The sequence below is a fragment of the Pagrus major genome, chromosome 4, assembly GCF_040436345.1.
Source record: "Pagrus major chromosome 4, Pma_NU_1.0".
Classification (NCBI taxonomy): Eukaryota; Metazoa; Chordata; class Actinopteri; order Spariformes; family Sparidae; genus Pagrus; species Pagrus major.
Window position 1 is genome coordinate 7,216,057 of NC_133218.1, and position 19,663 is coordinate 7,235,719.

At 40.6% G+C, this 19,663-nt stretch overlaps 1 protein-coding gene across 1 annotated transcript; it reads left to right on the forward strand.

The window, feature by feature from the left end:
* The first annotated feature begins 13 nt into the window (after positions 1–13).
* Positions 14–19,663, forward strand: LOC140994576 (aminopeptidase N-like). Its single transcript, XM_073464284.1, has 21 exons — positions 14–286; positions 8,476–9,217; positions 9,344–9,486; positions 9,808–9,947; positions 10,137–10,263; positions 11,224–11,378; positions 11,779–11,892; positions 12,000–12,143; positions 12,552–12,617; positions 12,955–13,020; positions 13,140–13,315; positions 14,152–14,228; positions 14,368–14,501; positions 15,058–15,113; positions 15,201–15,348; positions 15,471–15,562; positions 15,757–15,867; positions 16,028–16,195; positions 17,878–18,018; positions 18,422–18,503; positions 18,630–19,663. The coding sequence occupies exons 2-21, from the start codon at positions 8,613–8,615 to the stop codon at positions 18,780–18,782; spliced, it is 2,898 nt and encodes a 965-aa protein (XP_073320385.1). The 5' UTR covers positions 14–286; positions 8,476–8,612; the 3' UTR covers positions 18,783–19,663.

Genomic DNA, 19,663 nt, shown 5'->3' on the forward strand with positions numbered 1-19,663 from the left:
TCGCGGTTCAACCACAATGAGTCCGCAGTCTTGTTGATACAGCCGCATTCTTTCAGCCCCCCTTCCCCAATTTAGGGATTTTTTCTTTTGGGAAAATTGCGGGAGTAGTTCCCTCCCTACATCCCCATGAAAAACCTGTGGCAGCTCTCACCACCTCCCACCTCCACCCTCGCAGATGCAGACTGCTAGTGTTTCACATCAGCCGGGATCATTCCAGCTCAACTTCTGCGTCTCATGCAGACTTAAATCAGGGCTTGCAGTGGACATCCAGCATACACAGGGTTTGGTACGTACCGTTTTCCCCGTGTTTGACATGTTAATTTATCCAACATGCTGCATGCCAAGTTACTCCTTTTGTTGTGTTTTCCTCACAGGAAAGGTTCTGTAACAGCCTCAGTATTAGCTTTACAGCTTTTGGCATCTGGAGCAAAGCTGCGCTGCTTGTTTTACAATGAAGGAGGTTTCTTAGAATTGGTCTGCAACAAATGGTCCATCCATGACTTTTCTCAAATAGTGCATGAATGCAGCTTAAAGTGAGCTGAAAGCAGCCAGTTGAGTCTTCGTTGCATCCCTTTCTCTCTTGTTTTGATTTCAGCTATATCACAAGGCTCGGACCCACTCTTTATACAGTATATAACTTGTCACATACTGTTGTAAAATGCTTATTGCTTTCACGAGTAGATAATTCATCAAGTACTTCAAGTCCCAGTTTGACTTCTTGGCTCTTGGTGCGGATTTATTGGTTGTCTGTCAACATCCTGCATGGGCTGCACTAAATGTAAACTCTGCAGCTCCCACAGCTAATCTGTACAGTGTGGAGCTGAGACCCCACAGAGCTGATAGTGTAGGTCACAGGTTCATGTGCAGGAAGAATGATAATGCAGGCGGGTGTGTGTGGATGTGTGGCTGATAAAAGGTATTTGTTGTTCACGTTCCTGAGATAAGATGAACTCGGAATAAACTTATTGATCCCCAACGGGAAATCTGGTCGAAGGACAAAGTGGAAGAGAAGAGATAAATTATGCAAACAAAATTAGTTTGTGTAATGCCCCTGATGCTTCTCTACATTAACTAAACAAAGATTTCCAGTAAGAGGGCTGATGTCTTATTTGAGTCCTTCCCAGTAATCACATGCACAGGTAACATTGTAGAGTATTTAATGGTTCTAATCACATGATAACAAACAGGCTCTGACCAGTAAGAATACACAGCACTTGCAGGGAGTCGAGGAGGAGACTGTGTTAAAATCACACCAGGACACAGAGGTGGTCACGTGGCTCTTTTGTTGTCGTTTTTTACTCCATGAAAAAATGTGAATTAGGTGGCCCAAGATAAACATTCCCACTCACAAGATTATCCTGCTCACTGCTGGGAAAGTGCCCGGATTTGTTGGGCTTATATTACTTATTAACTTGGCCTGAAGGGACATTTGTGACATTAGAAGAATTAATCTAACAGTCTTCTAATTCATTTCCACTTTTTTCCTGTTAGCCCCTGCTAGCTGATTTCACTGATTAGTCGTGCATCACCCTGAAAAACTGACTTTTAGACAAACTGCACCTGGAACATAATGCCTCTGGTTTGTTATTTAAAGGGTAAGTCCACCAATTTTACACATTAAAGTGTGTTTACAGATCTTGGGGAGTACTACGGCATACGCGAAGAAAGTAATATAAAGCCTTTTGTGGCTCCAAAGGAAGCTGCATGTAGTCTGATAAATTGCCTCCAGTGATGTCACTCAGTGGCAAAGTTGCATTGTGGGTAATATAGGCACCAGGTTTTTCTTCCTAGGACTCATCGTTGCAATCTGCCACAGAGACAGCTACACTGGACAGCTAAATTCGGTTTATAGGGCTAATATTATACCTATCAAACAACTACTAGCTTGCGAGGTAGTTCAGATTACATTTTCCAATTTTAATTTATCCGTGTATCAAAAATATACATTTAATGAATGGACATTTCAGTAATTTACTTTGTTATTCCACATAATGTAACAAAATTAGGCAGTGGCCAGGGCTGCAGTGCTATTTGTTTAAGTACCAGGGGAAAACCTAAGACAATTAATTCACAATGACTACTGGCATGTTTTAGGTTGGACCATTTTCTTGCATGCAGGGCTGTAGTCAAGCCTTCATAAATACTGAGGTCATGCATAGGCCTACTAGAGGGAGCAGCATTAAAAAGGAATTCAATCAAAGACCCAGAGGAGACTGACTCCTTTCTCATGCAGACATGACTTATTTACTGCCCTGATGATACTTCCTATGAAAGCCAATTTCCACCAGTTAAAGACAAAAAAATGATGAAAACTTAGTCTTGATAAGAGAAATGATATTCTTTCATCAATCTTAGTTTTCATCCCATTTTTTTAATTTGTAGAAATGGGCTTTGATATTTATCACTGTGACCCACTTTTGGACACTTTCGGAGGAGGTGATGATAACAGACATTGTGACTGCAGCAGGTAGGCTGATTGTTTATCCAAAGCTGCTGCTGTTCACTGTAACTTTAGTCACCATGTTGCCACTGAAAATATGAGAGCAGAAACTCCTGACTGACTCTGTGCGCAAAGTCCGGACATGTGACGTTTTAAATTAATACAGGTTAATAGTTTGTTGGCTCAGGTCCTGCACGCAGCTGCTGCTTCTGTTCCTGTGCTGTAACTCTTAGTTACATTTTATTTCCCCACTTGGAGAAAAAAAGGGGCTGGGCAGTGCTACACCCGTGACAGTGGCTAAAGCTAGCTGCCTTCTCAGCTACCAATGAATGCCATGTGATTTGATGTTGTTAAGCTAACTTTAAACCACAAATAGGTTACAGTTCTAAATTGCTAATTAATTATATTAGTGATCAAAACACTATATTGGGATATGGGTGCACATATGCATGTTCATGGATATGCAGTAAAAGTCGCATTATTTTTGAGGACCCAAAAATATTCACGAAACACAAAATAAATTCAGATATGTCACAGAATAAACTGTCAAGTGAAATACTAAAATATCCCTAACTCATTTTGAGATTTGTATAAATATTTATAAGCTATAAACAGAGCAAAAATGTAATTGCCATAAGCTCTTGGGTGTATGTAGCCTAAATAATCACATTTATAGATTTACCTTTGACAACCTATTTAAAATAGACTTTCTGAATGTCCCCATTGCATTCTTTGAGGATTATTCAAAAGCAGAATAGGCAGGAATATCTGAGCCACATTTTAATGCTTTATTGCACTGGCTTTTTGGGTTTAATAATCAGCCTAAAAAGGCTGAACATTAACGCCTTTCTGTTGTTTCACCAACCTGGAATCTTTACACATGGCATTACGACAGCATTACCTCTCCCAAACAACAAGCTGTAGACGTGTTCGTCTTTCAGTCAGGCGCTGCATGGCAGAGGCACAGGTTGTTGTGGTGTTGCAAGGTGGACCCAAGTTCAGGAAATGGCCACGTGAGGTGAAGTTATAAAGGTGTTTTGCTTGGTACTGGGGAATGAAGGTGAAGTGGAAAGTAGATGATGGTTGGCAGGGGGCAAGGACCAATCGGCAATGGGAGTTGGTGGAGCATGACTTGGCAGGCACAAGGGTAAGGGTGTGAGCGTGTCTGGCTGCAGAGGTGCAGGGATAGCAGGCAGATATGAGGCGATCCTGAGGCACATAAAAAAAAGACAGTACAAACTCGGAATAAACACAAGAATAGTTCTCAGGATAACGACACAAAGAGCCCGAAACTTGTATCTGTCGCAGTAGTCGAGAGAACCATCTGGAAAGGAACGGGGGGAGAGCCGCGGTATACAAATACTGCCAAGCTGATGAGCTGATGGACAGCAGGTGGTTGAGTTATTAGGGATCCAGGAGGGTCGGCAAGGGGTTGCCACACCCACACAAAGACAAGGGAGGGGAGGGAAACACAACACAAGGTAAAAAACTGGGAAATGGCCAAGGGTGTGACACTCATACCTGAGAGCATGTTTCATATTATCCTAACAAAGGAACAGAACATCATATCCAGATTTTCTGGACCTTGACAAAGCCGTGACTGTGGCGATACATCATAGTAATCCAATGGGTCATTGGATCACATGCAAATAAAGTCTAAAAACATTTGCCTACATACAAGATTGTTGTAGACTGGATGTAGCTTCTGTTGAAAGGAAATCATATCTTCAGAAGTAGACTCTCACAATCATAAATGTGTCAAAGAAAGACTGTTACAATGCACCATGACTTGCAGATTAAACATTACAGCAACATTATGTAACTCCTTTACCTTACAATAACAGCTCCCAAATCATGTTGATGGTACAGTGTCTTGTAATAGGGTGGATGGTGTCTATGTCACTTGTTTCTGCTCTATGTAACTTCAGTGAAAGGGTAAGATCACAGCGTTACATACGTTACATACATTTTGTTTGTAGTTAGCACCTAGATTACTTACTAGTCTTTTTCTTCTTTGTGTGCTTCAGACAGACTCATTGATCTTTTCAGGCTCAGTGTCTTTCTCAATAGAATGATATAAAACCCTGATAAAGTGTGCCTTATTGCTGCTGCACCTTTCTTCGTCTATTAAACAAATTGCCAGATTGTGTTATGTAATCGTCATTTATTGATGCATTATCTACAGAAAACAATAGGTACCAAGACGGGACCGAATTAGTAGAAATTTCCATAACTAAATCTATTTGATTGAAGGCTTTTTGCCTTTATCATAATGAATATCTGTTACTGTTATTATTATCCAATGAAGAATTGACAAGGCGTAGCTTCAGTCAGCTGTGGTAAACTCGTTTGCAAATAGATCTCCTGTAAAAAAAGGAAATCTTATCTTTAACTGTAGCCTCTCACTATCATAAAAGTGTTAAAGATAGACTGTTACAATGCACCATGAGTTGTAGATTAACTATTGATTTAGTTAGCCTTAAATAGGTGTGTGAAGGGAAGCCGTTTACCAATAAACAAGTACCACTTTTAAATAAGGCATATCTTGTTACGGATTTAAGAATTGTAGCTAAAGGAAAGACTGTAACGAATAAATTTAACAGGTGTATAACATTTCTCCAGCCTACTATCCGCTGTCTTTCACTCTTCATAGCAAGAAACCCTGTTACCCTAATATAAGAAAATGACACCTTCACACGAACAGCGAACAGATCTGCTGACGTTACTGTGGTAAATGACTATTCTGCATGTCTCGTACACCCACGAGTGCAGAACGATGATTAGACGATGATGTAGAGGAAACATCTGCACATTCCATCAGAGAGGAAGGAAAGGAGGGAAGAAAAAAAGGCACACTCGAGGTTTTATACTTCAAATGGTAGAAGTGACAAAGTATGCTTTGAGTTAGTGTTATCTTCTGTCGTGTGTCAGTATGCTCTGTACCAGCAGATATTACCACAGCTGATCACTGTAAAGTGATTTCAACATACAGGAGGAAACTGCTGATCTCTCACTGTTAATAAATATAATTTATTGACTTTCTTTTACCTTCCTTAGATCATGAACATTTATGGTCTGTAGTGTTTGATGTAAGACTTCATACTGCCAGGAATATCAGAGTGTCGGTGCAAGATATCAGTTGTAAATGCTGCTTATCGCTAATAAAATTAACCAGAGTCTGTTTTATAATGTCACACTGTGGTCTTTGTCCTTATCAAATTGTTCATGCATGTCCAGAAGTGATGAGTAACATGGTCTGTTTCCTCACACAAAAGAGTTAGTGACAAAGTGAGATGGAAAATACTGCTAGGCCTACCAGATACGTCAAGACATACAGTTATCACAGACGAGAAAGATAGACCAATAATTAAAAGGAAAAAATAATAGATAAGTTTCCTTTTAAAGGATGCCACAATGTCAGGCTAAACAATAGCTGCTTATTTGAAACCATTAAAATGACTGTTCAAAGGTGCACAACGTAGTTTGGGGAAGACATCTTAATCATTGACTGATTTTTTATGCCTAAACAAACTAAATAAACAAACTCTCTCTGTTTTCATGACTGAATAAACTGAATAAACAAACTGACCTTAAAGGACAACACAGTTTCATACTGTTTTACTTTGTTAATATGTGGCGGACCCTGCCACCTTTCTAGCTTCAAACAGTGTTCTGGGGACCTTATTTTCCTCTGAGAGCAGCTTGTTTACTCAGTTATGGAAAATATAAATAGTTCAGAGTTTCTATTGTTACCTCATAATTACTGTAAATATTCAAATTTTGAATTTCCTCTCAAAAACTACATAGTATTCCTTTAAAAGTGAATTCGCCGCATTTCTGTTTAATCCATCAGTCAACTGTACGTTAACGTTAACAGCACTGACACACTGGTCATGATGATCATATTTATAGCATTAACATATATACAAATCCTGACACCAGACACAGATACTTGCCAGATGTGTTACATTAATGCAAAAACTCATACTAGAGCCGACTGCAGTGTGAACAGGCAAAGCGTCACTCCTGACAAACTGTCATACAGCGTTTAAGGAGGTATTGATCAGCCACACAGAATCTTTCAAAAAGACTTCATGTTGTTTAAGTGAGAGCTCGGGTCTTTTTTGTATGAGGTACTTATCCCTATAGTCAGTGTGTTACCTGCAGTAGATGACCATCAGCTCTCCCCCTGTGTGGAGAAGCAGCGCGTAGCCCCAACGAGGCAAGCACTGGTAAACGGTACCGACAGCAAGATGTATTTTAGCCACCTAAAAGAAGGCCCACCTATTATATACGTATTAGTGTACGCTATATTTTGAACATTTTTGGCAGTTTACATTGCCGTCAGACAGCACTCTCGTTTGGGACTACATTCCCTCAACAATGTCAATGTCTGTATTCCAATGCACAAGCACAGCTGTGCAAAATATAGATTACACTTAAACAGATATATTTTCTTTTAGGTTGCTAAAATACATCTTGCTGTCAGTGCTGTTCAGCAATACAATGCTCTGCTTCTCCACACTGGGGAGAGCTGACAGTCACCTACTGCAGGGAATACACTGATTAGGGATAAGTACCTCATACAACTCGTCATCAAAAGACCCGAGCTCTCACTTAAACAACATGAACATTTTCAATCCAGAGCCATCAGTTTGCTCCCACTCTAAAACTCTAAGCATACATCAGACCTGACAAATGTTAGCATATCTATTAAGCAGACACAAACACAGTGACAGTGTGAGCTGTCTCATAACCTCTCAGTCATTTGGGGTTGTTTTCTACCCCTCGCTTGTGCCTGCACTTCACTGATGATGTCACATGGAAACCAATCCATAATACCTGTAATAATAACCCCAAGCATTAGAGAAGAAAAAGCAATAACAGAAGGGACTTGAGCTCTTGAATTCAAATTCTAGATCCATCTTAGATCCCTCAATATACAACAGGTAATGCTCCTGTCCTCTTTTGTAGACAGAGCAGCACATTTAATAAACAGAATTCGTTTTTTCGTTTTTTTAAATTTTTTTTTTACAAAACTGGAGTGAGAGCACATCTCTAGTCTTCTGCTCATCATGTTACTGGAGCTCTTTGCATTCAGTTACTCACATAACAGATAGGTTATTCACTTTCTTGTTAAGCGTCAAATGAGAAGATTGATAAGTAACTCTGGAAACTGCAGGGAACAGCTAGTCCGGCTCTGTCGAAAGAAAAAATCTGCCTCACAACCCATTTAAATCTCATCGTCACTGCAAGGTTAGGCCATCAGCAGATAATCCACAAAGTGTCAGAGCCAAGAAATAACCCATAATGAATCATATGCTGTATATTTTCAAGCTATTCCTTCAAAGCATCACTATAATTTTGGGAAGTAGAAATATTTTAATTTAAAGAGGAAAGGTGAAACAATGAATAAACAACATCATGTAGCCTATTCTGCTCAGTTCAGTTCAATCAGAAGTAAGACAGTTTAAGCCTTGTTCTTACAGATCGGTTCTGTTGATCTTTATTGATTCGCTGCCATTAGAATTGATCTTAATCACATTTGACTTTTTTTGGTTTTGAACTGATTCTGATCGCTGACATTGGATGCAGTCATGTTTTCTCTTGCATCACATGATTGACGTCTGATGCTAAGTCATCTTTTTGCTCCCACGTTGCTCAGTTTATGTTGGAATGCCCTGCTTTATACCACTAATCATCAGAACGTTTGAGCTTCCCTGCATGGAGGCAGGTGTAAGACACACGTATTCTTCTCCCTTTTTTAAAACCTAGCGCCTACATCACTCACAATGCAACTCAGCCACTGAGTGACATGACTGAAGGCAATTTATCAGAATACATGCAGCCTTCTCTGGAGTCTTTGTACTACTTTTTTCACATATACCCCTCAAGACCTGTAAACACACTTTAATGTGTAAAATTTGTGGAGTTACCCTTTAATTGTGCATCATTTCTTGACATATATGAATATAGAAGTTGCTGAGTTGCAGGCTAAATAACTAAGATGTTCCCATCTTTCCATTTTCCCTTAGGTTATGAAAATGTATTTTTTGCCATGTTAATAGCTCAACCATTAACTGAGGGGGGAAGAGCCCTGCTGTGCTGGAAAAAAACAGACTGAGACCTCTCCGAGTTCTCCTCTCTGAATCTCTGATCTCCCGAATCGGACATGGGGAAAGTCTACTACGTCAGTAAAAATGTGGGCCTCGGGTTGCTTGTATTGGCGGCCACTGCTCTGGCTACGATTATAGCTCTGTCCATTGCTTACGACAAAGAAAGGGCCAAGAATCGAGGCAAGCCTGAAGATGGAGCATCAGACAGCACCGGCATGCCTTCTCCCCCTACGACCTCCTTCATCCCGAAGGAGCCCTGGGACCACTACAGACTCCCAGCCTCCCTTGTTCCTGTCTCTTACAATGTGACCCTGTGGCCCCGGCTCGAGCCCAACGCAGACAGCTTGTACATCTTCACTGGACATTCAGCGGTGGTCTTCAGATGTGTGAAGGAAACGGACCTCATCATCATCCACTCCAACAAGCTCAACCTCACCACCTTCAATGGGCACCATGCTAAGCTGAGTGGCCTGGGTGGAGCCCCTGTGCCCACTATACAAAAGTCTTTTCTTATTGTAAAGACGGAGTTTCTGGTTCTTCAGCTACGCAGCAGACTAGCTGTTGGAACATCATATGTACTTCACACTGAGTTCTTGGGGGAGCTGGCGGATGACCTGGAAGGATTCTACAGAAGTGAATACACTGACGATGGTGTGAAGAGGTAAGTAAAGTCATAGCAGTAAATAAATAATGTTCATGGTTCCAATGTTCCTCTTGGTGGGACTTTGGAGTATTTTACTTGGTGGATGTTGATTTTTTGTTAATGTTTCATTGGAACATTTTGCAGAGTTGTTGCCACTTCGCAGATGCAAGCAACGTACGCCAGGAAAGCCTTCCCTTGTTTTGACGAGCCAGCCATGAAAGCTGTCTTCAATATCACCATCATCCACAACAGAGCCACTGTGGCTCTGTCCAATGGCAGGGACACTGGTTCGTTTTAAAACGCATAAATTCAGTAGTTTAAAATTGTTGTTGCGCTAAATTTTTTGTGGAAACTGGGGCAATACAAAGTTTAATTGTAAAATCACATAAGAATGGAATTACATATATATATATTTTAAAAGTACAACACAGAACAAAAATGGTGGTTATCATTTGTTGATGTTGATGTTCAGAGCAACGTAAACATGTGTTTTATGTGTTAGTTTCATTGTAAATCATTAATAACTTAAATGTTATAGGGTAATCAGCAACTAGATGTTATTTATACTAACAGAGTGTCAGAGTCTAACGCTCCCCCTCTTTGAACAGGCACAACAGACTCTGTCATTGATGGCGCGCCTGTCAGAGTGACGACATTTGAGCCCACAGAGAGAATGTCCACATATCTGCTGGCATTTATTGTCACCGACTTTGTTAACATTCAATCAACACAAAATAACAATCTGTTGGTAAGAAATCTTTGTTCCCTACGTCTGTTTGATCAACATAGCTCCTAATTCATTTGGATCATAGACCAAAAGCAGTAACAAAAAAACAACATGAAAGAAATAAAGGTTGAATCATTCCTGTTCCTATGTGACCTTACAATTCAATAACAGTTTTAGGATGAGGATTATTTATGAGTAATTTCTTTGCAGGTTCGAATCTGGGCTCGAAGAAAAGCCATCGATGACAGACAGGGTGACTATGCTCTCAACGTGACCGGGCCGATCCTTCAGTTCTACGAGCGCTACTACAATGCATCATATCCACTCTCCAAGTCAGGTAGGACAACTCTGCAGCAACATGCATGGGCAAACATTATCCTGTGGTGAAAGAAATATTAATCTCATTTCCTCTACGTCACCCAGCCCAGCATTCAGTGTTAGCAGTTGGGGAGAAAGACATTTAGTTTTTTGCGCAACCTTTACACATCCGCTGTTGGACATTTTAAACTGTATAAAGGGAGGCAGAATTAGTAGATCAATAACCAAGGACAACCAGTCAACAAGACTAAGGGACTACAGCCGTGCTCTGTGTTCATAATAAATCCAGGAACATCATTACAACGTACGAAACAGCAACAAGGTCCCCAACTTAACAAAGTTATTGTGGTTTATTGAGTTGGGTTTGTATCCCCTTTGTAACATATTATCACGCTGTTCACTTATTATTTTTACTTTAAGATTACCTTTTTTTTATACCATTTGCTATGTAGCAGTACACACAAAGTATAACTGAGGCTGATGAGAATGTCATTAGTTTTGCAAATAGTTGGTCGTAAACCAAAGTAAAAGATTTGCCTGATGATGATTCAGATGCACTGCACAGAAAGTTAAAGCTGCAATACGTATGTACGTACTGCTGCTAACTGTAGCTGACATTAGCCAGTTAGCTCAGTAAAACGTGCTGCTCAAAACCACAAATGTCAACCTCATGGTGGTGCTAGAGGAGACGTCAGGGGATCACCAGGGTCATTGGGATACAACCTCTGGGACCATGACTGTTTTGCACAAATTGGGTCCCAATCCATGTAGATACTGAGGTATTTCAGGAAATATGTGAAAACTTTGACCTGGCGATGGTACGAGAGTAAAATCAACTGACTGACAGATTGACATTGCGATCCCTGGAACCTTATGTGTAACATGGTTAAATTCAAGAGCACATGCACACTGTTCTGGTTTTGGTGATCCATTTTTAAAGACATTCCTGATGAATTTCTGATGTCCTTGTCCTCCACAGATCAGATCGCTCTGCCTGACTTCAATGCTGGGGCAATGGAGAACTGGGGTCTGGTCACATACAGGGAGACGGCCCTGCTCTTCGACCCCGTCATGTCCTCCACTGGAAACAAAGAGAGAGTTACAACTGTAATCTCCCATGAACTCGCGCACATGGTAGGCCATAATATTTCTCCCAAAGTGCTGTCTTCACATCAGTTTAAATAATAGGGAGAAAATGAAAATAATAAGGACATTTATTAGGTGCAAACTCAATCTCAGCTGTGTTTTGCTCCGCTCTTGTGACAAATGTTGTAAACATAAATTTAGCCAGACTACTCAACCTCCCTTTGCAATAACAGATGACAGATTAGTGTCTTGGGACAAATTAACTCTGCTCCCCATTAGATGTTTCAAAAACATCTAACATTATAAGTGATGTGAAATTCTGTATCACTGTGGCTGGGAATTTTCCGGCCCAGTCAGTTTTTATATTTCTTGGAATTGAGCTTTAGTCATAAATAACTCACCGAGGCAAAACTCTATCTGTTTACACTTTATGTGTTGTGTTTTTTAGTGGTTTGGCAACCTGGTGACTCTGCAGTGGTGGAATGACCTGTGGTTGAACGAGGGATTTGCATCATACGTAGAGTACCTCGGAGCGGACTATGCTGAGCCCACCTGGAACATTGTAAGAGCCTTCACAAGTACAAAAGCAGATTTCACAGAGCAGTGACCTCTCACAGATGTGGGTCACCAAGTCTGCCAATCCTACCTCATCTCTCTGCTTGGCTGCAGAAAGACCAGATCCTACTGTATGACGTGCACAAGGTGTTTGCCGTCGATGCCCTGGCCTCCTCGCACCCGCTGTCCCGCAGAGAAGACGAGGTCAATGACCCCGCTCAGATCAGTGAGATGTTCAACACCATCTCCTACAGCAAGGTCTGCTCTTCTTTATGCATTTTTATACAGTATCTTATCCAGGATCTCATTCAAATGTTGCCCGTTTCTCATTCCTCTGAAAAGTGAGAAGCCCGTCTAAATGAAAAGTGAGGCAATATCTTTTGATATGAGTATAATTTCAACCTAGGTTTTATTTTATATTGTCCACTTCTAGGCGCAGTCTTATCTTATCTATGCTTTTTTCTCATTTCCCCTTTTTAATTCACTGGAACATTTATTTTGCACAATCCCAAGGCAAGCTTAAATATATCCTGTATGACTTATGTATGAGTCAGTATGAGTTTTGAATCACTGTCAGCCTAATATTGTTTTTGGGTAGCAAAATCCTGTCAACTTCCAATTGAATTCCAGCAAAATACAGGTGGTTACCGTGTTTGTTGTTTTCAGGGAGCAGCGGTGCTAAGGATGCTGTCAGAGTTCCTCACTGAGCCTGTGTTTGCCAAAGGACTAAGTGTGAGTAGTAATAATTATTTTAAAAGGCCTCATCACTGAATTACCACTTCCACTGTATGCGTGAGTGAGTGAGTGTGTGTATGTTTGTGCGTGTGTGACAGTAAGTATGACGGCTCAAACCAAATGCACCTTCCTGTCTGGCTAATTAGTGTGTGTGAGTAAACCACAAGGTTACTCATTTGGAGTCATTGCTTCCTGTGTGACTGGCTCCTTTTTTACCCAGGATTCTAACTGATAACACAACTTGTCTCCACATGTTGCCTGATGCAACTTTTATGTTTTGCTTTCAATGCATTGAAAGGTACTGATACTGTTCATAACTGGTTTCTCTTCTCAGTCTTACCTGAACACTTTTGCCTTCAGCAACACAGTGTATACAGACTTGTGGGACCACCTCCAACAGGTCGGTACAGTTTAAAGACCTCACAGTCGCAAATTTGTTGTGAATGATTTCACCTCGCAATGTGTCCCTTGGTGTGTGCGTTACTTCTTAAATTCCTGCCGCCCTATGTTTGTTGTCAGGCAGTTGAAAACACACCTGGCATGCATCTTCCTGACACAGTCCACAACATCATGAACCACTGGACTCTCCAGATGGGCTTCCCAGTGGTCACTATTGACACCCAAACAGGAAGTATCACCCAGCAACATTTCCTGTTGGATCCAGAGTCTGTAGTGGAGAGGCCTTCTCAGTTCAAGTAGGAATCTGTTTTACCTTATCTTGTAAGTTCCATGTAGACAATAAATGAAGACATTAATTGCTTAATGCACAACCCTGACTCCCCAAAAAGTTGATACCTTGCATGACACTATCACCTGTTACCAATTAACCTGTGCACCTGTGGAATGTTCCATAAAGGTGTTTCTGTTGCTCCTGTCTCAATTTGTTTGAAATGTGTAGCTGGCACCAAGTGCAGAATAAGCTTGTTTTTACAAGTTTGGAATCTGGGTTGTATATCTGTCATAAATAAATAAATCTTTACCTTCAAATCAATTCTTACTGGCTAAAGCACAAATAACTTATCTATATGTCTTTGAATCATAGTATTGTAAATATTTTCTCAACAAATGCTTCAAGCCAAATGCTAACGTTGGCATGCTAACATGCTCAAAATGACAATGCTAACATGCTGAAGTTTAGCAGGTGTTTCTCATGTTCACCATCTCAGTTCAGTGTGTTAGCATGCTTCAATTTGCTATTTAACACATAACGAAATGCACAGCTGAGGCTGATGGGAGTACCAAATGGAATTTTGACCCGATGGCAACATGAATGTTTGTACCCAATTTTAAGCCAATCCATTCAATGGTTGTTGGAACATTTCACTCAATCCACAAATGTGAACCTGATGGTGCTACAAGAAAAGTCAGAGGGTCACCGAACTATATTAGCAATCCGTCCAATAGTCCAAAAGAAGGACAGACCAAAAGCCTGACATTGCCATCCCTAGAGCTACAGTATGCCACTAGCATGGCTAAAACCCAACATTGTTCCACTTTGTCACCCATTGTCTTTATGTCTGTTTGTGTCCAGCTACACATGGTTTGTCCCAATTAAATGGATGAAGACAGGTGTGGAGCAGCAACAGTACTGGCTCCTTCAAAAGACAGGTATTGTCATAGGAACATCTGATGCCTCTTGATCAGATCAACATATTAGAGACGAAAAGACTTTCTACCAAATCAGTGGAACCACTGGTCAGGGCGTTAACTGTATATTTTGGCTTTCTTTCTTTTATATTTTGACCAGACGTCCACAGTCTGATGAGAGTGTCAGGAGCGGACTGGGTGCTGGCGAACATCAATGTATCTGGGTACTTTAGGGTGAACTATGACCTGGACAACTGGGATCGTCTCCTCTTGCTGCTTAACACCAACCATGAGGTGAGTCACATGCACATGCACCTGTCCAAAGTTTTGTTTTGCTGTATGTCCAATTTATAGTAAATACAGAAAAGCAGTACAAACTGTCAAATCAGGTTCAAGTTGAAGTTCCTTTCAAGTTTATCTGTTTTTCTAAGTAAAAATACATTGTAATTAATCTTTCTACACAGGAGAATGGACCTTTAGAGCAGAGCCTCTCAGAAGCCAAAGTCTGGATTAAATAAAACTGCTCCATGAAACACATGTGGATTTTATTTACTTTAACTATAAATTTAATTCCATGTTTCCTGTGAGTTTCTGATTAGTTGTGTTTAATCAGAAATGTGCTGGTTTAGGCAGATTTCATGCTTGAGTTGCATTTTCCGTCGGTCATCAATTTTAATTCCAGCATTCCAGTATTTAATGTGGTTTCTCAAACTGCGGACACAAGGAATGTGTAATGACAGAATTAATCAAAATCGTCATGACTTTTCGCAGAAGGAGCAGCCGTTTTGCTTGCTTCACCTCGCTGGTCATGTGGATTTGAAGATGTGTTTGTGTGTGTCACTTGTTCCAGGCTTTATCGATCATCAACAGAGCTCAGATCATAGATGATACGTTCAACCTAGCAAGGTAAAGCAAAATACGTATTTAAAGTACTGAAAGCATCACACTTTGTATGTCTGCAAAGCATGTGAAGAATGTGTTCCGTGTGTGTAGAGCCAAAATAATCAACACGACATTGGCCCTGAGAACAACCAAATACCTGTCCAACGAAAGAGACTACATCCCCTGGGAGTCAGCTCTGAGAAACCTCGACTACTACATCCTCATGTTTGACCGCACCGAGGTCTATGGAGCCTTACAGGTGAATACTTCTTCACTACGGATACTCACACTACTCATTCTGACACTAACAGGAGAAGTGTATGAAAGGAAAGTGTAAAGCGACTGGATATAAAATTGATTGGCAGTATGTTTTTATTCGAGGCATACCTCAAGAAACAAATACAACCACTTTTTGAGTACTTCAAGACGATTACAGCTGATTGGACCAGAGTGCCTACAGGACACACTGACCAGTACGTAGGCTTATGCTTTTACCCGAAGATGTTTTTTTTAAAGGAAAAAGCAAGTGACTTACCGTTTGGTGACAATTTCATTCATTGCAATAGTTAATTTGGTTTGTTACCTTTCCATATGCCTCACACATACTGGATATTTTCATGCTATTTTGCCGTTTGTCCCCTATTTTCTCAAACATCTCCCTTCTCAGGTATAATCAGATCAATGCTATTGGAATGGCCTGCAGTATGGGTGTGGAGGGGTGCAGGGAGCTGATTAAAGGCTGGTACAGACAGTGGATGGAAAATCCACATCACAACCCGTGAGTACACAGCAGTGAAAGCCCGGTCTTTCAGGTTTTAAGATGTATTTGCAGTTACTTTGCCCCAAACAGTCAGTGAAACAATGTACAAATGTAGCTAGCTATGTACACACACATTCATTTTCTAATCGACTTTATTTTTTACCTCAATCCTAAACAGGATCCATCCCAACTTGAAAAGCACAGTTTACTGCAGTGCCATAGCCTTCGGCGGTGTGGAGGAGTGGGACTTTGCCTGGAGAATGTTCAAGAATGCCACTCTTGCATCTGAAGCTTCCAGGCTGAGGTCGGCCATGGCCTGCACCAAAGCTCCCTGGCTCCTGAACAGGTATGTGAAACATCCAGATTTGTGGGAGTGTTCAAGGTTTTCTGTGAATGAGACCAATTCCAATGTACAACACTGTCAGAGTCACAGGGGATTTTTAAACTGTCCTGTAGACAAGTTGTTTCACTTGTTTTCTCTACTTTCAAAGACTCCAACTTTTTTTAATCCAAAACAAGAGGTAGATTTAGACTGACACAGTTCATTTTTTCACTGAAGCGCATCCACTATAGCCACAAGTAACACTTACAGGACAAAGACACACCAGTGAAATTTGAATCTGTAACATGCTCTATGCATCAAGTGTAGAGCTAACCATGGCAAAGAAGAAAAGACTCAGCTTGGGGTGCCTCGGTAGCTCAGCTGGTAGAGCATGCGCCCCATGTACCGAGGCTGTGTCCTCGCTGCAGCAGCCCAGGGTTTGAATCCGACCTCACCCCAAACTGTTCTGCCAGATAAAGCCATGAAAGGCCAAAAAAAAAAGACTCAGCTAACTGACTCAGTAATGTCCGTTCCACAGCAATATCTACCTAATATTTGCTAGCATTAGCCAACTTTGGTGCCATGCCATTGTTCTGACAGCCCTTTATTCTGAAATCCCAATAGTCTGAAAAATGTACTATGAACTGTTATTCAGATAACAAGCGGCCATTGTGAGAGGCCTGTTCCAAAAATACACACTCTGGTATGACCAACTTACTGTACTCAACTGATGTAACTAACGTACTTATTTTAACCCAGACCGGAATCTTTTCCTCAAGCTAACCAAGTCGTTTTAAGCCTAACCAAATTGCAACCATTTCACAATGTTAACTATGTGTTTATTGTTGTTATCATGATGATGAACTCAACTGAGCTTGAACTTTTTTTGTCACTGATGGCGAAATGTTGTGGCCTCGGAGTGGCGAAATGTTGGTAACGGAGTGTTCTTCAGGTTAAATTCCTCACGAGAGTTAAGTGCTGAGTCAACATCACTTTATTCTTTCCTGTTTGTCCAAATACAATAATATATTAAGGGAAAAAAACTCTGGGGAGAGTGTGTATTTTTCAGAATAACGGGCCTTTGGAGCAGTGGGCTTTTGACGAAATTACGAGCTGTTGAACAAAGGGCTGTTGGTCCAATGGGAAATTTTTCGGTTTTTTTGAGGTTTCAGAATGATGAGCTGTTGAACAACGGGCAGTCCCCCTAACGTTAGCCAAAATAAGCTAACAGCCAACCTCCTGAGTGTATTAGAACAACTGTGTTTTTATAGGGATGATGTGCAGTTAGGTTGTTCAGAAGCTACACAGTCTTGCTTTCAGTGCCTTGCATTTATTTACACTAACTTAACAGCTGGACAATTTTTGCAGTGTGTTGCTTTTGCTCGAATCTTGGTGTACAGATGTTAGCATTAGCTATAGCAACATACATACCAGCTGTGTGTTTGTGTGACAGCTCACCATTTAAAATATGTTTTTAACTCGCACGGACTGATCTTTATTTTAATTTGTGCCACCTGGAGCATATTTGCATCCTTTAGACCTCAACTGACTTCACTATTTTGGGAAAGACATGTCTGCCCCTTTTTACATGCTCCAGATGTTAGAAATATTTAATGATATTCAGCAAATTGTTCTTAAGAAACAAATGTATTAAGCTCATGTTTTGAAAATGATATCTTTGTAATAAAAGGTTTCCTTTGAGCCAGGTATCTGGACTACACACTCGACCCAACTAAGATACGCAAGCAAGACGCCACCTCTACCATCCAGTACATTGCCCGGAACGTTGTGGGAATGCCGCTGGCCTGGAACTTCGTCAGAGCAAAATGGAGCTACATTTTCCAGCAGTAAGAGATCAGTCCTTATGGGAGTAATTAAGGGTGGAAGAATATTAAAAACACAGAATCCACAGTAACTTTTCCAAATACACATAGTGCTGTTTTTCCTTCATTTACTCACCAAGGGTGCTGAGTATGCAAGCATTTCCTCAAGCCTGCCTGAGTTTTATGAAAAGGTAGTCAAGTCTTTGGCAGTGAGGCAGGAATAAGCATCTACAGTAATAAGAGCTGAATATGTTGCAACTGTTTTTGAGCCCTCACTCATGTCCAACACCAACAGACTTTCTTTGGGGGACATTTAGCAAATGTCTTCCCAGAGACATTTTCATTGACGTCAACAACAATATCTGCGCAATTTCACCATCATTATGTCATTACATCAGGTGTTACAACAGTATTTCTTTGTTTTTAGGTATGGGAAAGCATCATTTTCCTTCTCTAGTCTCATCCATGGAATTACGAGGAGATTCTCTTCAGAGTTCGAGTTGCAAGAGGTATGCTGGCCACACAGCCACAACCACACTGACATGCACACTGTGTCTCCCTGAGGGTGTTTAAAATAAAAGAAAGACAAGCAATGCACAATTTCAGTTTTTGCTTTGTTTTCTGTGTCTCTCCAGCTGAAGAAATTCAAAGAAGACAACCTTCATGTTGGTTTTGGCTCGGCCACACTGGCCCTGGAACAGGCAATAGAGAAGACCACAGCCAACATTAAATGGGTGACGGAGAACAAAGTCCATGTGCTCAAATGGTTTACTGAGGAGTCCACATGAGAACACTTAGACAGTCAAAATGACTCACTCCCTTTTTTGTGTAGTCAGGGATACGTAATGAATGACAATCACTATAATCATCAGGAGTAACAAACTGTTTCATGGTAACAGTTGCGCAAAGAAAACTGATGTGACCCAATTCATCACTGGACATCAATTTCAGATCAAAGGACCAGACATGATGAACAGCAGACCGTGTGTCCATCACTATATATCAGTGGTGTAGCAGTAATGACTACTACTTTGCTAGCATAACATTTATTTTCAGATTCAGAATTAATTCATTTATATCTTTTTCTTTTCTTCATACTTCACATTAGACAGTATGAGGCTGCTTACTATGAGGTATGCAATGCATTTAAACCACAAACATGAAGCATTTAACCACTTGAAAAACACCAGAGCAGATTCAGTGTTCACTGTCATTAATCCTACAACTGACTGACAACTGTGATTGTCAGTAGTGACCTTGTGGGATATTAAAAGTCAGACTTCTGGGGGGGGGGAAAGTCAGAATTCTTAGGAAAGTCAGAATTTGGAGTTAAAAGTCAGAATTCTGAGAAAAAAGTCAGACATTTGGTGTTTAATGTCATAATTGTGAGTCTGAAGAAAAAAAAGGCAAAATCCACCCCAAATTTTCCATTGGCCCTAATCCTCTTCTGTATTTTTCCCTTCAAATATGTGACTGCTTTGCAATGCTCACAGCGTTTTTTTTAACAACTTTGGTGGATTAAGAGACATCTTTCATTTCTGCAGCTTCTTCCATGTTGTTCCATGTTCTCAGCACTGGATATCTTTACATTGAGAATCAACTTGCCCTTCATCGTTACAAGACAAAGTGATCTTACTGAATAAATTGGCCTGATTTGGTTTTTATTAGG

Excerpts from the sequence above, each read along its gene's own strand:
- LOC140994576 (XM_073464284.1), top strand. The coding sequence starts at position 8,613 with ATGGGGAAAGTCTACTACGTCAGTAAAAATGTGGGCCTCGGGTTGCTT. Across the intron at positions 15,114-15,200 it reads GATACGTTCAACCTAGCAAG|AGCCAAAATAATCAACACGA; the intron begins GTAAAGCAAAAT and ends CCGTGTGTGTAG. Across the intron at positions 15,868-16,027 it reads GAAAATCCACATCACAACCC|GATCCATCCCAACTTGAAAA; the intron begins GTGAGTACACAG and ends AATCCTAAACAG.